This window comes from Ovis aries, chromosome 2 (genome assembly GCF_016772045.2).
Source record: "Ovis aries strain OAR_USU_Benz2616 breed Rambouillet chromosome 2, ARS-UI_Ramb_v3.0, whole genome shotgun sequence".
NCBI classification, from domain to species: Eukaryota; Metazoa; Chordata; class Mammalia; order Artiodactyla; family Bovidae; genus Ovis; species Ovis aries.
The window spans coordinates 105530181-105548977 of record NC_056055.1 but is presented as its reverse complement, the minus strand read 5'-3'; the positions used below and the strand labels follow the sequence as shown (position 1 = coordinate 105548977).

The following is an 18797-nucleotide window of genomic DNA, read 5'->3' as shown; positions in this document are numbered from 1 at the left end:
GAAGCCAGACTGGTCACTGCCCCTTTCTCCATAATGGCATTGAGAGTCTCCATCTCTAGAGGTGGGGATTGAGGTAGAAACTGTTAGGCAGTCAGGGTAGGGCTCTGAGACCTCGGTCTTGTTTTCAATAAACATCTCACTCCGTTAGCCTAAATTCTGTCCTGAATTCTTGGAATGCGTCCTTTTGTTGTCCAGTCGCTCAGGCATGTCTGACTCTTTCTGACCCCATGGACTGCAGCACTCCAGGCTTCCCTGTCCTTCACCATCTCCCATAGTTTGCTCAAACTCATGTCCATTGAGTTGGTGATGCCTTCCAACCATCTCATCCTCTGTCATTCCCTTCTCCTCCTGCGTTCAGGGTCTTTTTCAGTGAGTCGGTTCTTTGCATCACGTGGCCAAAGTACTGGACCTTCCAGCTTCGGCATCAGTCCTTCCAATAAATATTCAGGGTTGATTTCCTTTAGGATTGACTGGTTTGATCTCTTTGCTTTCCAAGAGACTCTCAAGAGTCTTCTCCAGCACCACAGTTCAAAGGCATCAATTCTTCAGAACTAAGCCTTTTTTATTGTCTAACTCTCACATCTGTACATGACTACTGGAAAGGCCATAGCCTTGACTATATGGACCCTTGTAGGCAAAGTGATTTCTCTGCTTTTCAGTATGCTGTCTAGGGTTGTCACTGCTTTTCAATGTGTCTTTGGCCTGATAAATGATCAGCAATCAGATCCAGGGAAGCAACCAAAAATGTAATTACTAGTAAAGATATAAAACTGCTATAATCCCCACCTTTTGGGGGACTCTTTACCCCCCTCAGTGTCCATGCTGAGAGCTTTGTACTTTCCTTCTCTTTAATAAATTCCTATTCACTTGTCAAAAAATTTAAAAAGAAAAAGAAAGAAACAATTATTGAATGGCTAAGGCCACTGAGAAGAGACTTTTGAGAGTCCCCTGGACTGCAAGGAGATCCAACCAGTCAATCCTAAAGCAAATAAGTCCTTAATATTCATTGGAAGGACTGATGCTGAAGCTGAAACTCCAATACTTTGGCCACCTGATGTGAAGAACTGACTCACTGGAAAAGCCCCTGATGCTGGGAAAGACTGAAGGCAGGAGAAGGGAACAACAGAGGATGAGATGGTTGGATGGCATCATGGACTTGATGAAAATGAGTTTGAGCAAACTCCGGGAGTTGGTGATGGACAGGGAAGCCTGGTGTGCTACAGTCCATGGGGTCACAAAGAGTCAGACACGACTGAGCGACTGAACTGAAGGCCACTGAAGCCTCACATTAAATGCCAAGCTTTTTACAATGCCAATCATCATGAAACTCCAGCTCTTAAGTAAATCTTTTCCCTAACACCTGCAGACTCCAAATATCTCACCTTTACTTCTAAGTGAAACCTGGACTCCCCCCGCTCACCTGCAGCCTGTCAAGCAAAGCCTTGCCTCACATCCAACAGGCACACAGGCAACAGGGGTCATTCCCACTGTCCACCCCACCCTGGCCTAGCAGGTTCTGCAGCACCATCTTCCCTCATCCTCAGTCCGCCTCTCCTGGCCCTTCCTTTCCTCCTCGCAGAACTAACCTGAGACTCTCTGCCAAGAAGCTCCTGCCAGGATGAATGAGCAGAGAGGGCACAGCAACCAAGTTTTCTGTTTCTTTCATGTCTCTGCTTCCCTGTCACCTCCACATGGAACCCAGTCCAGGCAGTTCTGCTGAAGAACTGACAATGTGGTCATCAGCCTTCACAACTCAGCTACTAGATGCCACTATTTTCCTCATTACAGACTGAAGTCAGAGAGATGCTAAGTCAGTTCCTGAGAGGACAGAGTAGACGGAGAATTACTCTTCCAGGTTTCGCTCTATAAACTTCTATGTGGCTTGAATTTTAACAACTTTAATGATAAAATAAGGAATCTCCTTTGCCCTCTTGGCTTTCTACCATTCACACCCTGACAACCTTCTACTGCGGGTTCATCCAGCATAGCTCTTCTTTTTGACCCTAAGCTACAGACACTGCTGGACAAGGTCGGGAAATGGAGCAACTACTCTGGTCTCCAGCATGGTTCCACAACCTTCCCCTGAGCTCTAACTTCCCCTCACAGCTGTTACAAAAGCTCCCTAACTCCTACTCTGTGCCTCAAAAGACCTCACCTCCCACTCATTTTCTCCGTGTCTATTTTTCTTTTCCAACTCGAGCCCAGGCTTCTCTGCATGCTGGCACTGGTGTTTCCCTTCATCCTGGTTTCCCCCTCACCCAATCATACACACATCCTCACATCACTTCCGTCTGTGACCCTCTTTCTCATTTCCTTCAGGGACCACCTTCTTGAAGAGTGGGGCTCCCTCACAGCTCACTGGGCTCCCACCCAGTCCTCAGCCCCTAAGGACTGGCTGCCATTCTGCACAACTGGCTCTCGAAGGTCATGACCTCAAATTTGCCCTACTGTCCAATGCAGAGGCCTCTTCTCTGCTGCGTGCACCACTGGCTGCCCCCAAAGTTCTCTCCTCCTGTTCCATCTGATCCCCAGTTGGCTTCTGTCATCTCTTGCTTCTTCTACAAAAGATCTTAAGGCTCTCCTGTGATCTCCATCCTTCTCAGGCCACACGAGTACCCTTGTTAACCTTCTTGAACTGACCCTCAGCTCTAAGGAAAGCTCCCAAATCCATGTCTGCAAGCCTGCACTGGCAGCGAGCTTCCTGACTGTTGTCCTCCTGCTTAGGTACAGGTACCCCAAGCTCAGCGCACAAGGTCTGTCTCCTCATGGAACCTGCTCAGTTCCCCTGACTTTCTACCTCAAGGGCAAGGTGGGTGTGGCTTCCTCGAGCTCTCAGCTGCCAGGCCTCAGCCATCCTCAGCCCCTCCCCAGCTGTTTCCACAGCCAGTCAGCTGACATCCATCACCACGGTGACCCTCCCATCTCCCCTCCTTTCCACTTCCAAGGCTGTTTCTAGTTCTGTGGCTTCTTTTCTCAACAACTGCCAACAGCATTTTCCCTTTTCTATTAATCTCAGTGAGTGTCCACTCACATGCAGGCTGTGATGTCTGCCCAGCCCAGCCCTTCTTGTACTCCAGCCCCTCACAGACACTGACTTATAGGAAATGGCCTGTGTGGATACCACCTTGGCCCCCAGCCAGTGCCTGCCATCAAATGGCTTTCCCCACCCCACCGTGGGCGACTCAGTGACTTCAGACAGACAAGAGTAAAGACTGCATGGCTGCCTTCCTCCCAGCCCCGCTCCTTGTGAGTAGACCCACCTGGCCAACTCAACATGTCTCACACAGAACCTTCACAAAGAGCTCAGTTACGTACGGTGAGAGAATCTTTCCAGCCAAATAAAGATGACAGTACAAAGTGATGAACAGCTTTATTTCCGTGTCCTGGTTTCTTCGAGGTTTCGCTAACAACTGTGATCCCTGTACTGGTGAGCATGTCAACAGTCACAAATACATCACCTTGGGGAGGAAACAAGCAGGTTGTTGTGTTTTTTTTTTCCTATAACCCACTGCACACACCAGGAAGGCGGCCAGCTCCCTGATCCTGTCTCTCCTTCTCCTGGTGTCTCTGTCCCACGGGAAGGGTCCAATCAGGAGGCTAAATTGGAGCACTACTCTCCTGTTGCTTCCTCCTCAGCCCTGGATCCCTCTTGAGGACAAAAGAAGAATGATAACTCCCTTTTCCTGGTTCTCAAATGGAGGATCTTAACTGCAGCCAGTGTTTCAAAACCAAACCAAATAAAACATCTGCAAAGCAGTGCTGGGCCTGTCTGTCTCCCACTGGCTCTCATTTTCTCTGCCACACTGTCATTTCGGGAGTGCCACTGTAACTTGTCTCACCTTTCAAAATGGGGATCAGATAGGAAGAATTAACCAAAACTAGCAGAGAACAAAATCGAACTTCGTGAAAACTGCCTTAGACTGAACTCCAGTGAGATGGACATCAATAGTACTCGCATCCCAACCACCCAATTCCTGTGCCCAGTCCCAATCTCTGCCCACACCTCTGTCTGCAATGCTCAGGCATCACAGTCCCTTCAGGGCAAAGCTCCATGTAGAAGGAGGCTGGACGCTTTATGAGGGCTGCACCTGCTTGGGCTCATCTGCTGACAACCTGGGCTGGCACTGGGGGCACCACCACGTGAGCCTCTGGAAGCCCCCTGGGGGCCCCAGGGACTCTTTCACCACCTGGTGCCCAGCAGGGCACTGCTCCTTCTGGTAGATCTGCGTGTGCTGCTGTGTGCCCTGGAATTTGCCCTGCAGCCAGTCTGCACTGAAGGCCACCACATGGTCCACGAGGGCCTCGAGGCGTGGAAGACCCAGGAGGGAGCCTGGAGAAAGCGGGTGGATCCTGGCTCTGAACAGGGCCTCGTTCTTAATGATGTTCCCTGCAAGAAGGTGGGGAGGGGACGAGGGAAGGCAAAAGGACACGTCCATAAGAAAAGCTGACCACAAAATTAATTAAACGGAGCAAAGCTAGCATAGGGAGCGCCTCAGGAGGAACCATGCATCCTCGGGGCTCTCAAGGGAGTCCCTGCACTGAGCTGGTCACCCCATCTGCGAAGGATCTGCTAACATCCATCTGGTGGATCACAGTCCATGGAGTTGCAGAGAGCTGGACACAATTGAGGACTTAGCATGCACATACCCCAGAGGTGGTTGTAAAGATGAAGTGACATAAAACTCACACGTGGCCCAGGTTATAGCAAACAGATTAACAAAAGGGGCTTGGATCTGAGTGCCTGGCTGTGAATCCTGGCCCAACCAGACCCAGCTACCTGACCCTACCGAGTTCCCTGCCCTCCTTCAGCTTCTGTCTCCTTCTCTCTAAAATGGGGGTGGGTTACCTGGTTTTCGTGGGCATAAAATGGACACATACAAACAAATGTTGAGCACTATGCTGGTATGTGGAGAGTAATAATAAATACTAGCTGCTATTATTATTTAAAATGTCAAGCTTAATGCCTGAAATATAGAAAGTGTTCAGAAGGTGTTATTTTTTGCAATTTTTAAAAATATTTACTTATTTTTAATTGATGATTGCTTTACAATATTGGTTTGATTAGAAGGTGTTATTTCATTATTTTTCTACTCCTGTCTCATCTGCTGTGAAGTCAACTTTGACCTTTCCTTTCAGAATCAGTAAGTTTCTTCAAAATGTCCCAACAGTGTATTTTCTTTAACCTCCACTAGGCATTTATCACAGTCTATCTTAAGTTCCAGGAAGTTGAGTCCAAGTCTGCTGGGTTATTAACACCCTCCTCCAGGAGAGACAGTGGCTTAGTGGCAGGCAGACGTTTAGCATGTGTGGAGCGATGGATGGGTGAAAGGGTCTTTTGCTTTAATTTTTTCAACTGAATGAAGGAAATACTGGTAAGTGGCCATCCTGCAGAAGAGCAGTAAGGATGGACCCGTGTGCCTGGCAAGGTGGAGTCAGTCACCTGAAAAACGTCAGCTGTTATGATTACTGTCCGTACTAGCAGCTAGTTGTAGAATATTTCTCTTGCTAAATTACCCTAAACACTGCTCTTAGAAGTCTGTGACAATTAAAAACTAAATTTTTTTTTTTTTAAAAAAAGGATGGAGATATGACCCTTGCTCTCTAGAAGGTCACACTCCAGGAGGCTGCCAGGCCAACTATGACTAACAATATAATCAGGGTAGGAGACAGGTCAGAAAAGCCTGATCTACTCCTTCATTTTAAAAAACAGGGAAGGGACTTTCTGTGGTTGCCCAGTGGTTAAGATGCTGCACTTCCAATGCGGGGGGCATGGGTTTGATCCCTGGTCAGGCAACGACGACACCACATGCCACAAGGCAAAAAAAAGAGAGGGAAGCAGAGCCAAGGAGCCCTGACAGGTGCGGAGGGTCCCAGTGTCCCACCTCCCGGACAAGGGACTTTCTCACTAGGTCCGTCAAGCGGCCCACCCTCTGCCATCAGCCGTACCTAAGCCTGAGAAGTATCGCTGGTCCAACAGCGTATAGCAGACGGGCAGCTCCCGGCCCAGAGCCTCCAGGGCCTGTCCTCGGTGAAACTTTTCCGACAAGATGTCAGAGGTGGGACGGACCACAGGGGAAGAGAAGCGCCATGCCATCTGACAGTTATAGAAGGCCAGGAAGCCGCTCCCGCTGAAATGCAGGACCAGCCTGGGAAGAGAGGAGAGGCCACAGTGCACAGGGTGATGCCAGAAGCATCTGGTCCTACGTGCACACACGGCTCCCACTCCACGCAGGACAAACCTGGGGAAGCTCAGGTCCCGCAGGACGAAAGGGATGGCTCTGCCAGAACCGTCAAACTCTCACAGCCAAATGGAGTAATTAAAAGAAAACATATATACTCTTTTTCCTGATCAAAACAATACTTAGACGACAACTTGGGACGTACAGAAGAGTCTCAAGTTCAGGAGGCGTGGCTACGGCACAAAGCAGGGCTTGTTAGGAAGGAGGGCAGAGAGCCGATGCTAAGGAGGCACCTCTCCCATCCTGGGCAAGATCACACTCACTCCCCTGGGCTTCCTGAATTGCAGGCAGAGGAGAAACCTCCATGAACCCCGATAAGCAACAGTGGGTCACTCTGTGAGGGGAGAGACTCAGCCTGCAGCTGGACTCCAAGACTCATGCATCTTATGTGAAAGTTAAGGGACAATTTGAGAGGAACAGGACTCAGAAAAACACCTATGCATGGTATCTGAGGTAATTACTCAAGGAAAAATACATCCCAAATGGAAACGAAATCAGCAGGATTCAAGGTGGAGGAAGATGGGAAGGATGGACGAAGAGACCAGCACAGGACCCTGCAACAGCTCCTGTGTGATCTGAGGCCTACAGGCATGCAGAGCACCTGAGAATGTGAACCAAACGTGAGGCAAGGAGGCGCCCAACAAAGGACACCCTTCGTACGTTTTTAATATCACTTAATTTAATTATACATAACTAACAATTGAGTTAATTAGCAATCTGGAACTAAAATTCTAAACTAGCTCAGCAGACACAGAAGATGGGGTAGAAATGACAGAAAAGTATAGAAGTAGAAATACTAATATTTTAAAAGTCTCAACTAGGAGGGAGGGGTGGCAGGAGAGTGAAACACCAGTGTTAATAATAAGGGAGAAGATTATTAATTTAACGCTATCAAAAAAATTGATAGCTATTAACCCGGGGGGGGGGGAACAGATATTATTTAAAGATAAGATTACCACCAATAGGATGAAGATGAATAGCAGTACTTCCAAATTAACAGGGGTTTAAAAAAAAAGGGGGAAGAAAAGAAACGTGATAAATCCAACAGAAGAAAACAAGGGACAGTAAGACTGCAAATGAAAGAAAATCCAAACAGCCTAGTTACCCAATTTCAAAACAAGCAGTTTCAGTTTGAGTTTAAAGAGATACAAAAGCCTACTATTCACTGTTGATAACAAACATACCTAAAATAAGTGAAAAAAAAATGAACTTATAAACAAGTGGAAAAAAAAGTACAGGGAGTGAGCCAACCAAACATGGAACAGCACTGTTAATATCAAGAGAAACAGAATTAGGGCTAAAGGCAGACAGAGGGAACAGGATTATTTAATAATGGAGCTCCAAAGAAACTGTGAGAGTCAGGGACCCTGATGCCCGCGACCCAGGGCCGCAAAACAAAGCCACTAAAGTGCTTAGAAAGAAAGACAAAGAGAAACTATGAAAACACAACTACTGTGGGGGATTTCAATGCTCCTCTTCCCAAGTTTGGCATATTAAATAAGCAAAAAATAAGCAAGAACGGAGAAAATCTGAGCGATCAAAACAACTACCTGTTCTTAACATTTACAGAGTGTTTTACTTTTTTTGTTTGGTTGGTTTTTATCAGAATGTTTTACTTTTAGTGAACATTTTATCTTCACTTATGTATATAAAATGTAAGCAAAGATCAATTATGTGTTTGGCTGCAAACTTTGATGCCAAAAGTAGAAAACGTACAGGCTGTTGTCCTGATCATAATCCAATAAAAAAATTAAAAACAATGACCCCAAACACTCAAAGAAAGTAGATATAACTCAGGCCATGTTCATTGGGAAAATCATCCCTGCTCTCCAAGCTGCCAGGTGGTTCCCGCCCCTCTCCTGGTGTAGACCACTGTCTCCCTGCCGTCACAGTGGCCAGGGAAGTGGGTTCTCTCCCCCAGAAATGGGCTGCCAGAGGGCACGTGGAGACCACCGAGCGTGTCTGCAGAGCCTGGCCCAGGCAAAGCCCAGAGACCCTGCACAGCCACAGTCAGTCACAGCCCATGGCCTACTCGACCATGCCTCACCTGGGAATAGGGTCCCTCCAGTCACCCCTCTTGTTTGCCTTCTTCGCTCTGGAGAACTCGTTCACCCAAATGCTGCCAAACAAACCAAAGCTGACCTGCAGCCACCTCTCAGCACCTCCTGCAGGGGTGTCTCCCCCCATACACTGCAGACCATCGTCTCCACTGGGGACAGCACTGTCTCCTCCCGGGGACCGGGAGGACGGGTCAGAGGCTTCCTGGTGGTTCCTGGCTTTGTCCTTTTGCTCTCCTTTTCGCAGAGGCTCTGACAGTGGGGAATTGTGCAGGGACACAGTTTCTTCATCTGGATCAAATCTAAGGAATAATTTCTTTCCATGGACCTAGAAAAAGATGAACATGATCTAAGGCTTGGTATAGAATTATTTGTGTCTTCCCCAAATTCGTATGTTGAATTCTACCCTCAATATGATAGTGTCTGGAGGTGGGGCCTCCAGGAGATGATTAGGTCATGGGGATGGAGCCCTCCTACACGGGATAAGTGCCCTTATAAAAGAGACTGCAGAGGGCTCCCCCACCCCTTCCTCCACATGAGGACACAGCAAGACAGCTGTCTACAAACCAGGAAGTTGGTCCTCACTAGACAGTGAATCTGCTGACACCTTGACCTTGGACTTCCCAAGCTCCAGACTGTGAGAAATAAATGTCTGTTGCTTATAAGCCACCTGGTATGAGGTGTTCTGTTACTGCAGTCCACAAAGACTGAGCCTTTTAGACCCAGAGAGGGGAAGACTGGAAGAGGTGCATCCAGCCATTTATCCTAATATAAATGTCTCCCCTCCTGCCTCTTCTATGAAGCTTTCGCAGCTTGAGTATTCGGGACTTGCCTTTTGCTTTTTGCTCCAGTCATATGAGCACTTAGTATACAGTTTTCAAAATGATTAGAAGCAAGCGGAACAATCGTATCAGCAATGAAAGAGATGCACGCTGGATGCAGAGCCACTCTAGAATGCCCAAGAGGAAATACTTCCAATTTTTTCATGGATGAGCCAGTCTTCTGAGTCTGTCATGAAAAATTATTTTCTACAAGCCAGCTCTGTGACAGCAGGTGCTAAGATGCAGGCCTCTGGGATCCAGAGACAAAGGGACATTAATCGTGTCCTGCAAACTTTGCAGGACAGTGTGGACAAAGAGTACAGGTGCTCTCGTGCAGACCTGGAGGTTAGAGGGCTTGGGCTCCAGTCTCTGTCCCTTGCCAGCCTATGTCAGCTTGGGCTAACCACTCTCCCTTCCCTGAGCCCCTCCTTCAAATGCAGAAAACACATGTGAAGGTCTAGCAGACCTCTCACAGACAACTTTCAGTTCTAACTGAGGTTTTATAGCCTGGGATGTATGTGTGAGACAGAGAGAGAGAAAGGAAAGAGAGATAGAGGGCAAGGTGGAAGATAGAGAACTAGTATTTACTGAGCCCCTATTATGTGCCAGGCATAAAATCTACTTAATTCAATTTTAACTGGTAGGTGGTTTACCCCATTTTACAACTCAAGCAGACACTGGAGCTGAGATATTGAGTACCTTGCTTAGGAGCACACAGCTAAGAAGCAGCAGAGCTCATTAGTTTCTCTACCATTAATGACTATAAGTCTCCTAAGTACCAGACACTCAGTTAAGTGCTAGGAATACAATGATGCTGAGGCCACAGCCCCTGTCCTGTTTATTTGTCTCCTCCAATCAAAAGGCAGGACAAATTCAGGAATGAGGGGCCAACAGGAGGACATATAAGGTCCCCTGGAAGCACATCAGGGTCTCTCCCCCAACCCAGACCAGGTAGAACAGGAGATTAGAGGGCTTGGGCTCCAAAGGATGTGATGGCAAGGCGGAATCCAAAGGAGACTAGGAATTACCATGGTAACATGAAGGTACAGGAATGGGGGTGGAGTAGGGAGAAAAAGGAAGATCAGCATGTCAAACCAAGAGCAAGAAGGGCTGTGAAAGGAGCTCTAAATAGTTCAACATGACTGGGGAGAAATCTAAGGCAGGGTGAGCTGCAGGCCAGAGGGGAAGGCATGAATCAGACTGGCAAGCAGCCACATGAGCACTTTAGGGAATACTGACTGATATTGAGGGCAAAGATGAGCCAGGCTGAAACCTAGAACAAAAGGCTACGCTCAATTCTCCACCGATTAAAAAGTAAATTAAAAAAACATTTTTTTAAGGCTATGCTCTTTCCTCACCCCCTTGCTGGCCCCAGAGAATCACATACTGTTCCCAACCAAAGGTGCACAGTGGACTCAGCTAGAGTCACCAGAGTCACTTCAGACCCTGAATGTGAATATCCAGCTCATGCACAGTTCCATGGGCCACTGTGCCGCTGACCTGAGGCTGAGAAACGCCAGAGGAGGAGTTGCATGGAGTCCCAGCGTGGCTACCCTCAGGAAAAAGGAAATGACAGCATGGAAAGTCTTAAGAGAAACTGAGGGGAGGGACAAGCTGTGTTGATGGAGCTGGCTCACTGCGGTGAGGTGTGGAATGAACCAGCTGGAAGACGGTGAACTCACCTGGGTATCCTGCAGCCAGAGGGACTGGAAACTTGTGGGGTTTAGCTTCTTGCTGCTGCCTCCTGTCTTGACCACCTGCTGCCCCACAAAGGGGGAGACCAGATGGTGAAACTTCCTCACCAACGGCCCCTCTGGCATCCCTGCAGGCAGAAACAGGGAAAGAAGCTGCTGGCTTAGCTGTTTTCTCCATCATTTCTGGTGGGTTCCAAGCTTTCAAGTCGCCACTGTTTTTGCCATCAACTTTAAGAGCATATACAGCCACAAAGGGAATGTGGTTGGGGAGGGAGGTGGTCAGATCGAAGAGAAACCCCAGGAATTCCCTGGTGGTGCAGTGGATAAGAATCCCCCTGCCAATGCAGGGGACATGGGTTCGATCCCTGGTCTGGGAGGCTCCCATAGGCCACGGAGCATATGTGAATCCCGTGAATCACAACTACTGAGCCCCAGAGCTGCAACTACTAATGTACGAGTGCCTAGAGCCTGTACTCTGTAACAAGAGAAGCTCCGGCTCACTGCAAATAAAGAAAGCCCATGAGGAGCAAGGACCCAGCACAGCCAAAAAAATAATAAAAATAAATAATATGTCCCCAAAAAATTTTTAAAAAGAAAGTCCAGCTGCAGCAGGGTGTCAGCCAGTTTCCCAAGGATGGTTGCCTCATCCAGACCCTCACCTTTCTCCAGGCAGCACCAACAACATGCCAGGTACCACACGACAAGCGCCCTCCACTGTGACCCTGCAGACTGAACGGGAGCCAGCCCTTGTTAACTTTTTTCCTGGACTGCGGCCCTAACTCATCTCCATGTTTCCTCTGTCCTCCTCTGTCTGCCCTCCCAAATCATCCCAGCCCACTGCTGGTACTTTGTCTCCCCTATTTCAGTGGAGAGATGGCTGGGACAGAGAAAGCTGTAAGCGACACAGACATAGACGCCGATTCAGCCTGCCCGGACCGTCCTGCGGGCAGGAGCACTGTGTATGCGACCACCACGCAGAAAAGTGACAAGGAAAGTGACAAGTCTCAGGGTCATGTCAGGTCAGATCAGGGAGAGGCCACATCCAGCTTAACTGGAGAAAATTACCCCTGGTAACTGAGAAACAGCTGGGGTTTCATGTTAACCCTGATGAAGGTCACCTGGGACCCCCATCTCTTCCTGCCCCAAATCATCGCACTCCACTGGGGTCATGTGTGAGGGGCATCCACATGTTTGAGTCTAAGTGCTCAGCACCTCAGCTTCTAAGACACTGAAGGCATCCCCCCAACTCTTATACTACTTATTCACCGGCTTCCTCAACTGCACAAGCCTGCAAATGATGATGAAAACCCAAGGAACTAAGCAGCTTCCTGGCATGGTGGTAGCTACTGCATTTCAGTAACTCTGAAAAGAATTTTAAAATCTCAGAATGGGCGTGCCTCTTACAATCCATGTTTTCTCGCTGTTTAATTAGCACCACATTCCAAAACATTAACGGGTATTTTTATTTTGATGGTGCTTTAGACTCACTAAAATGTAGTGTAGGTGAAAGTCGCGTCCTGACTCTTTGTGACCCCATGGACTGTAACCTACTGGGCTTCTCCGTCCATGGGATTCTCCAGGCAAGAATACTGGAGTGGGTTGCCATTTCCTTCTCCAAGGGATCTTCCCGACACAGAGCTCGAACCCGGGTCTCCCGCATTGGAGGCAGACGCTTTAACCTCTGAGCCACCAGGGAAGCCCTAAAATGTAGTGTGGTTGCCCCTAATCAGACCTTCAAGACACTCGACAGAGTATCCTGACAAACCTGCGCGACTGCAGGGAGACGGGCCGCAGTTAAGTCGACCTGAACTTCTGCCAGCTCTGAGCCCTAGTCCTCTCCAACAGAGGAAGCTTCTGGAAAAGCTCCTATCTGAAATGCATCTGATCCTTAAGATCTTGCATGTGTTTTTTAGGTTTACTTATGGAGATGGAGCTTCCCTGGTGGCTCAGACGGTAAAGCGTCTGCCTGCAGTGCAGGAGACCCCGGTTCGATCCCTGGGTTGGGAAGATCCCCTGGAGAAGGAAATGGCAACCCACTCCAGTACTCTTGCCTGGAAAATTCCACGTACTGAGGAGCCTGGTAGGCTGCAGTCCATGGGATCGCAGAGTCGGACGCGACTGAGCGACTTCACTTCACTTTATGGAGATGGAAAGCTGGGCCCAGTTACAGCCTTAAGAGACAAGAAGCCGAAGGGACACCGGTTCCAAGGGGACACCCCGCCCACCCTCAGCCCCTCCCCCGAACGGTGAACCGCGCGGCTTGTGGACCACAAAGAAAGGAGGAGAGGAAGAGGCGTCGCCGGAGTCCCCTTTCCTCTGCAGATCGACCTCCCCCATCCCCACCCCTCCCCCACTCCCCAGAAGTCTAAAATGGCCGCTTTCCCAACGCCTCCTCCGGCTGCTGTGCGGGAGAGGCGGGTGCAAAGACGGAGCAGGCGGTCACTGCAGGAGCGCGAGGGTGGGGGCGGGGGGGGGAAGGCGGTAGGTTAAAAAGTGGTAAACAGCCGAAAAGAAAGAAAAATTCGACCCGGGGTACGGGTTTCCATGAGGTATGCTTCTAAAATGTTCAGTAACTGAGTTTTCATGCGGTTAACAGGTGATGAGGGTAAAGCTGGGAAAGCCCTGCATTTCCAACTGGGGGTGGGGAGGCCGCTACCCGCGCAGGTCCTGCGACGCCGCTGGCGGGGCTCGCGGCTGGACTCACCGGCTCTGGGCCCCGAGACCCCGGGACCTCAAAGGCCCGCACGCAGCCTCGGGGAGAGGCGGACGCGAGGCGGGGGACCAGGACGCGTAGGGCGAGGCTCCTCCCTCGGGGGCGGGGTCGCTCGGGGCTCCGCCCCCTGCTGAGCGTAGGAGGCGGGGCTCACGCCCGGGGCGGTTGGGGTTCCGGGCTCCTCAGTCCAAACAGGTGCAGTGAAACAGCTGGGGGTCCTGAACGACATCGAGGAGGTTCCAGGTGTCTCCGGGGGCACCTGGGAAACTTGGAGGGCGGAGAGTGAGGCTCCAGGCAGGGGTCTCTTCCAGTTGTCCCTTTCTTTGGACTTGTGACCGTCGATAGTGAGCCGTATTCCCCAGTGGTTCTAGGACCTCCTCTTATCATGTCTCAGTTGCAGAATTTGGAACCAAGGATTCTCCCCAGCTTTTGAAGAGAAGTTGAAAGACTTCATCTTGGAGTGGTACCTAGACCCAGGTTGTGCAGGGTTTCCAGCTCTTAGGTTTCCACTCTTTGGGAGTGGCGGGGGTGGGCTGTAATAAATGTCCAGATTCTGGAGTCAGATTTGAATCCTGGTTCTGCCTGTATTAGTTCTATACTAAGCAAGCTACTTAAAATCCTTCGGCTGAGGAATTCCAAGGCTGGCCTTCCAGCCTTATGCGGTACGGGTTCGATCCCTGCTCAGGGAGTTAAGATCCTACATGCCTCGCAGCCAAAAAGCCATAACATAAAATAGAAACAATATATTGTAACAAATTCAATAAAGTGTTTTAAAATGATCCATGTTAAAAAAAATATATCTAAGAAAGTCCATGTCTACCTTCTTCATGTGTAAAACGTACTTATAAGGATTTCGGAAAACTTGAATAAGTATATACAGCTGCTAGAGTGTCTGACGTGCAGGACTGCTCAATAAGTGGCAGGTACTTTTTAAAGTCGAATTTCTGGGCTGGTCTCAGATGGAATGTTCGAAAATCAGGCTGTTGCATTCTGGAGGCCACAAGAGAGAGAACGCTGGCGCCCCTACATGGTGAGTGTGTTAACTGCAAGGGGGGTAACCTTTATGCCTACTGAGAGTGGGTGCTCAGGAAGCACCCCTCTTCATGCCGGCTCTGTGACCTTGGGTGAGTTTTTTTGGATGATGGTGGGACAAAAAGGTTTGCACCAAATGATCTCTCAGATCCCCTCATGATCTGTAAGTGCATCAGACAGGGTCTCCCAATCCAGGTATCCTTGTTTCTAGCTGGGTTGTTTTCCTTCCATTTGACTCTCCCTAACCAAACTTCACCTTCACTTTTCACTTTCACGCATTGGAGAAGGAAATCGCAACCCACTCCAGTATTCTTGCCTGGAGAATCCCAGGGACCGGGGAGCCTGGTGGGCTGCTGTCTATGGGGTCGCACAGAGTCGGACATGACTGAAGTGACTTAGCAGCAGCAGCAACCAAATTACTTTGGCCACCTCATGCGAAGAGTTGACTCACTGGGAAAGACCCTGATGCTGGGAGGGACTGGGGGCAGGAGGAGAAGGGGACGACAGAGGATGCGATGGCTTGATGGCATCACCGACTCGATGCACATGAGTTTGAGTCAATTCCGGGAGTTGGTGATGGACAGGGGAGGCCTGGCGTGCTGCGATTCATGGGGTTGCAAAGAGTCGGACCTGACTGAGTGACTGAACTGAACTGAACCAGCTACTGGAAGGAAACCTTAGCTATACTATCCCGATTCTTTGGCAGCTTGTGTCTTGTACTCCCACAGACCCCAGACTCTAATCCTCCTGTAAGGAAGGGGCTACCAGGAATTCCTCACACTTCCCCTTGTGTGATCTGGTAGTACTTGTCAGCAGAGGTGAGCAGTTATGCTTTTTTTCTTTAAAAATTGAAGTGTAATTTATATGTGGTTATGGTTTTGATCTAAAGTGAGGAGAAACACAATAACTATGCAAGCAAAATAATTTCAAAACATGGGCACTATTTCAGGGGTAGGGTGGAATGGGGAAACTAGCTGTGGTCAGCCTGGAAGCCACATTAAGCAATTCTGCAAGGATGTCATTGAGGGGGGCTGGACCAGAAGACTTCCTGAAAGTGTTTCCAGGTCACATCCCTACAGCGAAGTCTGGGGATTCTTTGAATAACGAAGCGACAACTTCACATTCTAAAGCACATTAGCTAGCATCACTCATTGCTTTGTTTGGCAGAGAACAACAATCCTATTTAGGATTCTGTTATTTCAGTCTTACCGTTTTTGTCCAGCATCCCAGCCCCAAAGTCTTAAGAACCGTAGAAGTAATGAAATTTTCATTTCATGAGTTGTAAAGGAAAAGGACAGAGGAACGAAAAATCTAAATGTTTCACGTCTCTAATTACAATCCATTTCATTGGACTAAATCTTTTTTAGCAAGGACTAAACGTATCTTAAAAGAGACGCAGCACAAGAGACTACAATATCTTTGTGGTAAGAGGGGTCTATTTGTATTGTTCACTGGTATCATTTACTAGTATTGAACTTCATCTGGATGAACTTCTTGCTGTCGGAGATTCAGTGATTTGGAAACGGAAACCACCCAGTGATTTGAAGTTCAGGTGCATCTGGTTTAAAATCTATGCGGTCATGTTTATTGCTCAGGTGAAGCAGGGGAACCACAGCTGTAAGACAGAAGGCAGTCACCACACAGCTTGGGGATGCAGTGTGAGTGTGTGTCGTGGGGGGCGATGGGGGTTCTCATTTATCAGCCTTCACTGGAGATGCTCCCTCTTTGGATCCTTCTGAAGACCTAAGTCAGGGCCTAAGAGCACCAGCAGGCACCTTACAGGATTTTTCTGTGTCCTCTGTTCCTGTGAACCCAGAGCACAGCTGTATGTGGTTGCCCCTCTCTCTGTACAGCTGAGACCACAATTTCCCAGGCTTCAGCCAGTGTTCTAGCCATGCACAGACCCAAAGAAAACTGGACCTTGAGAACCTCGGTCTGCTTTAGTGCCATCTTGGCTTGGATTATTTAGCTCTCCTTGTCACCGATGCCTTTTTGCAAATTGGACTGCCGCAGCTACTGGAGGGGAGATAAGAATCGCACAGGAGCCAGGGTGGCACAGAGCAGCTGTGCTCCCAGGAGGCTACAGAACAGAGGCTCAGTTACTGGACAGAAAGGAACAGTGTCCAGGGCCCGGAGTCCCCAGAAGCACAGATTCCACTTCCTGGGCTACACTTGGAAGCTCTGAGCCTCGTCCTTTGTTCTGGGAAGATACTATTTGTGTTGTTAAGGATGGAGGCCTGTTTGTGTTCCAGCTTCAAGCAAGGCAAGGATGTAATCTGAAGAGTAGTCTCCAATGTCAGAAAATGATTTTAAAAACTGAAAACCAGTCACCTCCACTCCACCAGCAGCTTGCCAAATGACCAAATTTCTTGTGCACTATGTGTCCACATCAGTAAGTTCTGGGGGCTTGGAAGAGGGGGCATCAAATAACCCCCAGCCCAGGTCTAATTGGTGCACGTTCAGTGAATATAAATTCATGTTCACTACTCTCATCCCAAACCAAACATCTGGGGTGAAGCACAAAATCATGGCTAAATCTGCTGCTGCTGCTGCTGCTGCTGCTGCTGCTACTGCTGCTGCTAAGTCACTTCAGTTGTGTCCAACTCTGTGCAGCCCCATAGATGGCAGCCCACCAGGCTCCCCCATCCCTGGGATTCTCTAGGCAAGAATACTGTAGTGGGTTGCCATTTCCTTCTCCAATCCATGAAAGTGAAAAGTCAAAGTGAAGTCACACAGTCATGTCTGACTATTTACCCCCTAAAGGTATAGAAAAGTCAAATATTAAGGACTGATGCTCCTGAGTGTTAAAATGATTTGATCTGCACTTCAAAATTTTTGTCATAGTGAGGGGTGAGCCTGAAAGGGACCGTGAGGGATGTCTCAGCCTGAACAAACACCCCCCAGGGGCTGCACTCACCATATTAGGGCAGACACTTATTCTAAGGACACCCTCGTTGTGAGTCCATTTCCCACCCCCACCTCCCCATCCTTCTTCTAGCCACTTTCCAACCATCTGGGAACTGCCTCCTTTCAAATATCCTGATTGGTAGCAACTTGACCTCCTCTTGACCTCCTGGGGCCTCCCTGGTGGCTCAGATGGTAAAAGAACCTGCCTGCAATGCAGGAGACCCAGGTTGGGAAGATCCCCTGGAGAAGGGAATGGCAACCCACTCCAATATTCTTGCCTGGAGAATTCTATGGACAGAGGAGCCTGACAGGCTACAGACATTGGGGTCGCAAAAAGTCAGACACGACTGAGCAACTAACATTATTATTGACCTCTTCTAAGGATACATTTGATTTGAAAAATCAACCCAGTCTGGTGAGCAAGGAGGATGAAATAAAGCTGGATTTTACCATCTGGGGTGAAGCACAAGTTATGACCATATAAGGAATGAGGTCAATCTTCTGGAACTGTGTGTGAAGGTATATATATATATCCATTCTCTGAAAGCCATTCCTAAAGGGAAGTGGCAAAAGTGTTTTCAGCTAAGACTTCATCATCAGAAAACACATCTTCCCCAAGGCTAATATAAATCCTGGTAGGTTTATTTTTGCTTCTGAATCTTTTTTGCTACTCTTTGCCAGAGTTATCAATTACTCATCTTTCTGGATGGTAGATGCATTGAATAGCTTTGGCTATTTCATAGCCAGTTTAAAGGCTTTTCCAATTTTATATCGAATGCTTGTTATAGTTTTTTATCCTCACTTGCTCAAAAAATAACGCGGGTGCTGTGAAGGGTCAAAGACCTTCAGTTACCAACTGGGTATAAGCCATCTGAGAGGCAGGAAGCTGTTACCAACAGTTCTGAGTGGGAGCGGATTTGCCTGTCTGGGTTCTTTTCCACAAACCTTAGAGTCACCCCCCTCAACCCCACTCCACTTTTAAGATGAAGCAAGTAAGCAAGTCTGTAAGCCTAAGTGAAGACAAAATGGACAAAGGAAAGGTTTTTCCCCTCCTCTCCTACTGGTATGGAACCCTTGGGGGGCTTGTTTGGATTAAACCATAATGGAGAAGATGGCAAACAACTCAGTGTGACCCTCCAGTACGTAGTGTAAAATAAGGTGGACTGGTGAGTACTACCTCGAAGCTCTCCTTCACACTTCAGCTACCAGTGTTTGCCAGCAGCTCTAGAAATGGCCCCCTTCCTGGGGCAGCAACTTCTAAAAGGCCACAGGAACTTCAGTTAAGGGCTGGGTTCAACCCACCCTAGGAAACCAAACCTAGAGGTTACCTGTCG

The 18797-nt window shown here is 48.6% G+C and overlaps 1 protein-coding gene across 1 annotated transcript; it reads right to left on the bottom strand.

The window, feature by feature from the left end:
- Positions 1 to 3355: 3355 nt before the first annotated feature.
- On the bottom strand, positions 3356 to 13586 carry NEIL2 (nei like DNA glycosylase 2). Its single transcript, XM_004004449.4, has 5 exons — positions 13516 to 13586; positions 10800 to 10939; positions 8287 to 8624; positions 5947 to 6146; positions 3356 to 4387 (listed from the first exon to the last, which is right to left on the bottom strand). Exons 2-5 carry the CDS (start codon positions 10935 to 10937, stop codon positions 4074 to 4076), a joined length of 990 nt encoding a protein of 329 aa, XP_004004498.1. The 5' UTR covers positions 10938 to 10939; positions 13516 to 13586; the 3' UTR covers positions 3356 to 4073.
- Positions 13587 to 18797: the final 5211 nt, after the last annotated feature.

Excerpts from the sequence above, each read along its gene's own strand:
- NEIL2 (XM_004004449.4), bottom strand. The coding sequence starts at position 10,937 with ATGCCAGAGGGGCCGTTGGTGAGGAAGTTTCACCATCTGGTCTCCCCC. Across the intron at positions 8,625-10,799 it reads TCTGGCTGCAGGATACCCAG|GTCCATGGAAAGAAATTATT; the intron begins GTGAGTTCACCG and ends ATCTTTTTCTAG. Across the intron at positions 4,388-5,946 it reads GCGATACTTCTCAGGCTTAG|GGAACATCATTAAGAACGAG; the intron begins GTACGGCTGATG and ends ACCTTCTTGCAG.